The sequence below is a fragment of the Lacerta agilis genome, chromosome 14, assembly GCF_009819535.1.
Source record: "Lacerta agilis isolate rLacAgi1 chromosome 14, rLacAgi1.pri, whole genome shotgun sequence".
NCBI classification, from domain to species: Eukaryota; Metazoa; Chordata; class Lepidosauria; order Squamata; family Lacertidae; genus Lacerta; species Lacerta agilis.
In genome coordinates this window covers 8,979,885-8,988,233 of record NC_046325.1, presented here as the reverse complement: position 1 = coordinate 8,988,233, position 8,349 = coordinate 8,979,885, and the positions used below count along the sequence as shown (strand labels likewise).

General features: G+C 47.1%; 1 protein-coding gene across 1 annotated transcript; it reads left to right on the top strand.

The window, feature by feature from the left end:
• Positions 1-1,018: 1,018 nt before the first annotated feature.
• Positions 1,019-1,957, top strand: LOC117057347 (olfactory receptor 1509-like). Its single transcript, XM_033168188.1, has one exon. The coding sequence runs from the start codon at positions 1,019-1,021 to the stop codon at positions 1,955-1,957; it is 939 nt and encodes a 312-aa protein (XP_033024079.1).
• Positions 1,958-8,349: the final 6,392 nt, after the last annotated feature.

The window sequence follows — 8,349 nt, the reverse complement described above, 5'->3', positions numbered from 1 at the left end:
CCCTGCATCCCCCCAGAAAAAAGCACTGATCCTGCTTTCATTTGGATTTGCATACAGCGTGTTTATACATCTTTCCATTAAGCATTTGATCATTCTATATCTTTTAATGCACTTCCCTGCCACTTTCAGTGTGGTGTAGTGGTTAAGAGCGATAGTCTCGTAATCTGGGGAACCGGGTTCGTGTCTCCGCTCTTCCACATGCAGCTGCTGGGTGACCTTGGGCTAGTCACACTTCTTTGAGGGAGAAAGGGAAAGGAGAATGTTAGCCGCTTTGAGACTCCTTTGGGTAGTGATAAAACGGGATATCAGATCCAAACTCCTCCTCCTCCTCCTCCTCCCCCTTCTTTTTCACCTTCACAAAGCCTCTTTCTTTCTTTCTTTCTTTCTTTCTTTCTTTCTTTCTTTCTTTCTTTCTTTCTAAAACTGGATTTGCCACACTAGGGCAACAGAGCACTTTTATTACTACCAATAATCTACTCATTATTAGGCACTTGAATCCCTCCCGCAAAATACTGACAGTCTGGAGGGACATTGTGGGGTTGTTGTTTTTTTGGTGTGTGTGTCTAAGCTAGCCTACTGCCCTCAAGTGCAGTGGAGGAGGCTAAGGTAAGGCTGTGTCCACACCATACATTAAAAGCACATGAATTCTCCCAATCATGGGAGCTGTAGTTTACACCCCACAGAACTACAATTCCCAGTACCCTTAACAAACCACAATTCCCAGGATTCTTTTGTGGGGAAGTCATCTGACATACCCGCCAACATTTCTCGGATGAAAGTAGGGACAGCTGATTTAATAATAATAATGATAATAATAATAATATTTATACCCTGCCCACCTGAGGTCACGAATTTAAGCCGCACTTTAACTTTTCATGGTTGGAATTTGAAAAAAAAAAAGCGTGGCTTATATTCGGGCCAATACAGTGTTGTGTTTTATAGACAAATATATAGACAATCTGTGCTTTCCTCCTCTGTGTTCAGGTTTGTCGTATGGACCTCCCACTGCTCTGTTTAAATGGATAGTCTAAACCACACCACAGTGACCCATTTTGTGTTCTTGGGGTTGACTGGCAACCAACGGCAACTTGAGCTGGCTTTATTTGCCATCTTCTCTATCATCTACCTGCTCATCCTAGCAGGTAACTTCCTCATCATGGTGACCGTGGTTTGCGACCGGTGTCTCCACACCCCCATGTACTTCTTCCTGGGAAACCTCTCTTTCATCGACATCTGCCATTCCTCCGTCACTGCGCCAAAGATGCTCCACGACTTCCTGTTTGCCCGGAAGACCATCACCTTTGGCGGCTGCATAGCCCAGCTCTTCTTCCTCCACCTCAGCGCCTGTGCCGAGATCTTCCTCCTCACCATCATGGCCTACGACCGCTATGTTGCCATCTGCCACCCGCTGCAGTACATGTCCATCATGAGCCTGAAGGTCTGCGTCTGGTTGGTGGGCGCCCTGTGGGTGGGAGCCATGGTCCATTCCCTGGTGCAGACTGTCCTCACCATCCGCCTCCCGTATTGCGGCCCTAACGTCATTGACAGCTTTTTCTGCGATGTACCCCCGGTCATCAAGTTGGCTTGCACTGACACTTACTTGACAGGGCTACTGATTGTGTCCAATAGCGGCATGATCTCCTTGGTTTGTTTCCTGGCCCTCCTGGCTTCCTATGCCATCATCCTGGTCTCGCTAAGAGGGAGGACCGCCGAGGGGAGGCGCAAGGCCCTCTCCACCTGTGCCGCCCACCTCCTTGTCGTGGTGCTGTTCCTGGGGCCTTGCCTCGTCCTTTACACCCGCCCTGCCTCGAACTTTTCCATGGAGAAAGTGGTGGCTGTCTTCTACACCGTGGTGACTCCCGTGCTCAACCCGGTCATCTACACGCTGAGGAACGAAGAGGTGAAGCGCGCCATGAAGAAACTCAGGGACCGGAAGGTCTTCTTTTTGAGGAAATGAGTGGCTGTCATCCTCAGATGGGGAAAGATTGGTAGATGGTACAGATGGTGAATCTATTAGTTTTGCTTTCTCTCAGCTTCTCATTTTTCCTCCAGGTAAGGCTGGGAAAGCTTGTAGACAATATTGAGCTAGGTGGACCTATGGTAGAAGGGAACCAGTGTGGTGTAGTGGTTAGAGCCTCGGACTAGGACCTGGGAGACCACAGGGAGGGTGCCATGAAACTCACCTTTCAGCCTAGCCTACCTCACAGGGTTTTTGTGGGGATTAAGTGAGGAGGGGAAGAACCATGTATGAGCTCCCTGGAAGAAGAAGAAGAAGAGTTTGGATTTGATATCCCGCTTTATCACTACCCGAAGGAGTCTCAAAGCGGCTAACATTCTCCTTTCCCTTCCTCCCCCACAACAAACACTCTGTGAGGTGAGTGGGGCTGAGAGACTTCAAAGAAGTGTGACTAGCCCAAGGTCACCCAGCAGCTGCATGTGGAGGAGCGGAGACGCGAACCCAGTCCCCCAGATTACGAGTCTACCGCTCTTAACCACTACACCACACTGGCTCTCTGGAAAAGGTGGGGTGGAAAGGCAAGCAATGAATAAATAATAAATGAAATATTATTTGTTTGTTTGTTTATTCCATAAAAAATGTTTGATTCTCTATGGCAGCCTGTAAGCTGTGGAACTCCATTCCCACAGAAGTGCAACTGGCATCTTCATTATACGACTTTTGGCAGATGCTGAAGATGTACCTCTTTGATCTGGACAACTGAGGTGCATATTTTTAAGACCCACCTTATTTCTGTGATTTTTAAAGTTGTTTTAAACTGTTTTTCATATTTTGTTTAAATTGGTGTGACCTGCCCTGGGATGTTAGGCTGAAGGGCAGACTAACATCAACAACATGATATCAAATACGAATGATACATGATATCATGATATCAAATACAACATGATATCAATATCAATACAGTGGTACCTCGGGTTAAGAACTTAATTCGTTCTGGAGGTCCGTTCTTAACCTGAAACTGTTCTTAACCTGAAGCACCACTTTAGCTAATGGGGCCTCCCGCTGCTGCTGTGCCACCAGAGCACGATTTCTGTTCTTATCCTGAAGCAAAGTTCTTAACCTGCAGCGTTATTTCTGGGTTAGCGGAGTCTGTAACCTGAAGCGTATGTAACCTGAGGTGCCACTGTACTGAACTGATCCATCTAGGTCAGCACTGGACTTTTCCCCAGGCTTGATCACGCCAGAGTTCAATCTCTCCCCCCCCCCTCAAATGAATGTGCAATTTCAAAAATGGCAACAAATGGAAGGATTGCCTCTGAACATGCACAGAGAATTTCCCTCTCTTTACTAGGTGCTCTTCCCTTCCAAAGACTGAGGTAAAACTTCCTAGGTCAAACTAGCTTCTCCACAACATCTCTGTTTAGGACTCAACAACTTGAGATGGTCTCATTAGGATGGCAGAGACATCAAATTCAAAACAAAACAAGACACAGATTGTAAGGTTTATTCCTTCCCTAATATAATGCTTTAAGTTGATCTCTTTCCCCCCACCCCCGCTCCTTCTTCACAGTCTTTTATGAAGTTTCTCATGCACTTTTGCCCATCACTCTTCCACCACACGAAAACTTCTGTCTTCGTTTAATTAAAGCCTTAGAAACTTGCTGGTGAAGTTTCACCATCCACCGTTCCTCATCAAAGAAACTTTTAATAGGTTCCAGGGGGAGTTGATTAGAGCAAAGAAGATTTCCTTTTTCTTTTCTTGCTGTGGGACGACATGACGCAGACAGGGGCCAAATGATCTTTCAATGTAAAGAATTGCAAGGAGTGTGTGTGTGTGTGTGGGATATCCCTTTTGTGCTAATGAAAGCTGAACAGGAAGGGTGAGATGAGCCAGCAAAAAGAGTCGGCAGCGCAGATGTTTTGCATGCAAGAGGTCTCGGGTTCAAACCCTAGCATTTCTAGGTAGGGTTGGAGAAGTTCTCAGTCCACTATCAGTCAGTATAGGCCAGAGGCGGGAAACCTTAGGGCAGAGGGAAGGGCAAAAGTGGCCCCCTGGACCACTGTATCTGGCCCTTGGGATACTCTGCAGGCCACTCCCCCTATTCAGCCACACCCCAACTCCCCAGATCACTCCCACCACTGACCATACTTTACTCTCCTAGGTGGAATCTAGACACATACAAAAGAACGCTGCGAAAATGCTAAAAAAAAAAAAAAGTTTTGAAAAATATATTGAATTTGCCATAAGCCCACCATCACCATCTAGTGTCACATTTGTATAATGCACTTAAAGCACACTTAAAAACGTTATGTTTGCAGCTGTATAGCTGAGCCCCTAGAGTGGTTTTTACCTGGCTAGAGTGTCCCCTTGAACTCTATGATGCCTCTGGTTTGCCTGGATAGAGAGGGGCATGTAGAGAAACCAGGGAACATTTATATTCAATGCCCCACCCACTTTTGCCTATGGCTCCGCCCACCTCTGGCATATGGCCCCCAGAAGGCAATTGTATGCTGAAAATTGTTCCCTATCCCTCATCTACATGGAACCAGGGACGGTGCTGGTCTACTCATATCACTGTCTCTAAGATAAGCTACATGCACACATTACAAAGGCCTCAATGCTTTATTTACAGCATGATCGTGTCTTCCACAGGTGCAAAAACATGTACACCCGAATCACCCCCTTGGAATGGCAACCAAAAATGGAAAGGGACATAAGATAATGGCAATGCTTTGCAGCTTCCTTTGGAGACATCTTTTCCCTTCACCCCATTTGTGGGTCCATTGTGTTCCAAAGCCCAAAGCAACTTTTGACCCTTTAGCAATACCAATAGTGAGCAGCGAGTGGGTGTTAAGGTTTTCGGTTTTCATCAGCCAAGGGGAAGTGAACATGTGGCTTCTAGATGTTGTGGGACTCCAACTGCCATCAGCTGCAGCCCAAGCAGGCCATGGTCAGGTGGAGTGGTAGTGAAAGATGCAGGCCACCTGAAGGGCCGCAGGTTCCCCACTCTTGACCTCCAGCTCCCAAGATATTTAGCTACCTTGGATGCACCAAACAGGATCGTGGAAATAGAACTGCTAGGTCTTAGGGCAAAGGGGGCTCACTTGTATTCCTCCAGATGTGGATGGATTACTGCTAGGACTGCCATACGTCTGAGTTTTCCTGGACATGTCTGGAAATAACACTGTTGTAATGGCATCCGAATTGGCAAAAACCTGGATGTATGGCAACTAGGGCGACTTTTTAAGAAGAATGCATCAAAAATACCCCCAAAGCCCAAAGACAAGCAACTTCCCAAAACAAATATCTCAACAACTTTGTGTGCCCTCCTAAGAAAAAGGGTCAACAACATTGTCCGGCAAACCCTAATTACTGCCCCATAAGTCCTGACCACCAACCATGCAGAGTGGTTGGGAGTTGGGATGTTCAAATAATATGTGGAGGACAGCCTATTGGGTACCTACTTGACCAATGAGTTGCATGCCACCCCGCCCCATATATAAACATGTGCCTTCAGGATTTGCCTTTAACTGCAACAGGCACCATCCCTGAGCAACCAGCCCCTCCAAAATCTGAGCGTCAGGAGTCCTGGTAACTCTAGTGGCAAGTGTGGTATCCAATGCCTGAGTGAAACTGCCACTAGAGAGCCAGTGTGGTGTAGTGGTTAAGAGTGGTAGACTTGTAATCTGGTGAACCGGGTTCGCGTCTCCGCTCCTCCACATGCAGCTGCGGCTAGTCACACTTCTCTGAAGTCTCTCAGCCCCACTCACCTCACAGAGTGTTTGTTGCGGGGGAGGAAGGGAAAGGAGAATGTTAGCCGCTTTGAGACTCCTTCGGGTAGTGATAAAGCGGGATATCAAATCCAAACTCCTCCTCCTCCTCCTCCTCCTCCTCCTCTTCTTCTTTTATGCCATGAAGGAGATTCTTGAGCCACCATTGTCCAGAAACTTCTCAACTCATGGCATGAAGGCTGAAGCAGGGTTTGATGCCTCCAGGACCTGGTCTACGGTGATGATGTCATCACAATGCACCTGAACCTGGATGTGCCTGGTGTGCCAGAGGGCCACATTCCAGTGGTGGTGGGAAGAGCCAGAGGCATAATGCGGACCTTCCAACATCCCTCAGATGAAAATAGGGACATTTCCCACTCTACCCCAACTGACCCTCCTCAACTCCCCCATTTTTTCCCCACCTGCCCCGGCACAGCATTTCCTATCAGAAGAAGGGCGAGTGGCCACTGCTTCCACCATCCTGAGAAAACCCCTTCATCCCGATTTTCTTTTATTCTTGGGTAGATTTACAAAAACAAAAACAAGGCACGGATAAATAAATATTAGGAAAGGACACAATTAACAGAGCATTTTAAAAATAAAAATAAAAATAAAAATCAAGACTCCTTGTGTTCCGCTCCTCCTGTCTTCCCACCCAGGATAGCCCTGCCCTCTGCCTGCCCCTTAGAGCCAGTTCCTCATACAGAGCTGGTCCTTGGTGGCAGCGGTCTCTTCTCCTCCTCACCTGCTCTCCAGCAACAGCTACGAGCTGTCTGAGAAAGGAGGCTAGCAGCGGCAGCCCTGGAGAGGCAACAGGATGCTCCCTCACAGGTGCTGAGGACAAGCACAAGCTCATTTTCCTCCCTCAGCTCAGCAGCAGCCGACCTGAATATAAGCCGAAGCACCTAATTTTACCACAAAAATCTGGGAAAACTCATTGACTTGAGTATAAGCCGACAGCGGCAAAGGCGGAGGAGGGAGGAGCAGTCTGAAAGCAGCCCTTTCAGGCTGCTCGTTCCTCCTCCTCCTCCGCTGACAGCGGCAAAGGTGGTGGAGGAGGAAAGAGCAGCTCGATAGGGCTGCTTTCAGGCCGCTTGTTCCTCCTCCTCTGCCGACAACAGCCTCTGCCGGGGACCCTCACTCGAATATAAGCCGAGGGGCGCTTTTTAAGCATTAAAAATGTACTGAAAAAGTAGGCTTATACTCGAGTATATAGGGTATGTTGAATTTTTCCTTGCTACATGCGGGGTGTGGGTGGCGCTGTGGTCTAAACCACAGAGCGTAGGGCTTGCCGATCGGAAGGTCGGTGGTTCAAATCCTTCCATTGTTCGGTGTCAGCTCCTGCCCACCTAGCAGTTCGAAAGCACGTCAAAGTGCAAATAGATAAATAGGTGGGAAGGTAAACTGCGTTTCCATGCGGTGCTCTGGTGTCGCCAGAAGCGGCTTTGTCATGCTGGTCACATGACCCGGAAGCTGTCTGTGGACAAACGCTGGCTACCTTGGCCTATAGAGCGATATGAGTACGCAGGCCCAGATTCATCCGCGACTGGACCTAATGGTCAGGGGTACCTTTACCTTTACCTTTACCTTGCTACATTGGACTGCTTCCTACAGATGCTTTCACGCCCCTCTCTGGTCTCCAACCAGGCATAATCAGAGCTCAAGGACAAATTCCAGCAAGGCAAAACCACACAAGGATAGTGTGAAGTAGGACAGGCGAAGGCCATGGCGTGAGGAAAGAGGAATAGCTGAAGAGGGATTATGGCCTGGGAAGAGACTCAAGGGCCAGGCAGAGAAGTCTGGAGGGCCACATTAGGCCCCGGGGTTTTATGGTCCCAACCCCTCCATCTATAAAGGTCCGATACAAGTCCATCATGGAGCAGGCACAGATTGTAAGAACACCTTGGATCGAAAACATATTTATACCACTTTAACAGCCATGACTTTCCCCCAAAGAATCCTGGGAACTGTAGTTAGTTAAGGGTGCTGAGGGTTAGTTAAGAGACCCCTCACAGAGCTATCATTCCCAGCACTCTTAAGAAAATCCAGTTCCCAAGATTCTTTGAGGAAAGCCACAAGGGTTAAAGTGGGGCAAGTCTGGTTTAAATATATATGGTGCGGATGTGGCCACAGACTCTGAAGGGCATTTTATCAATCGACTTCAAGAAAATTATATACCGCTTATTTTAAGAAACCTCCTCAAAGCATTTTACAAAAGGAATAAAATCATCAGTTAAAAAACGTAAGTTAATAACAACTATTTAACACATTCAAAAATTAATTAAAATCAACAACAAGCTAAAAACCAGGTTAAAGAACATGTCAACATTCTACATGTCTAGATAGGCTTGCCTGATTTTTTTTTTTTAGCAAATGTTGAAAAAAGTACAGAAGGGACCTGCTTGATGTCAATTGGCAGGGAGTTCCAAAGATTAGTAAGGAGTCTGCACTGAAATGAATCCAGTAAAACTAAGGTTTCAAATCCACTGCTGAATTCTGGGGTATACCCGAGTTCAATATGAAATATTGTTTACTGATTGTAGTCAAAAGCTGTTCCTTCTTACTAGTTTGCAAAGGATGATTGAAATAAAGCAGATTTGCGCTTTTATGAATGTACCATT

What these genes read in the sequence shown, in the direction of transcription:
- LOC117057347 (XM_033168188.1), top strand. Translation starts at nt 1,019, where the DNA reads ATGGATAGTCTAAACCACACCACAGTGACCCATTTTGTGTTCTTGGGG.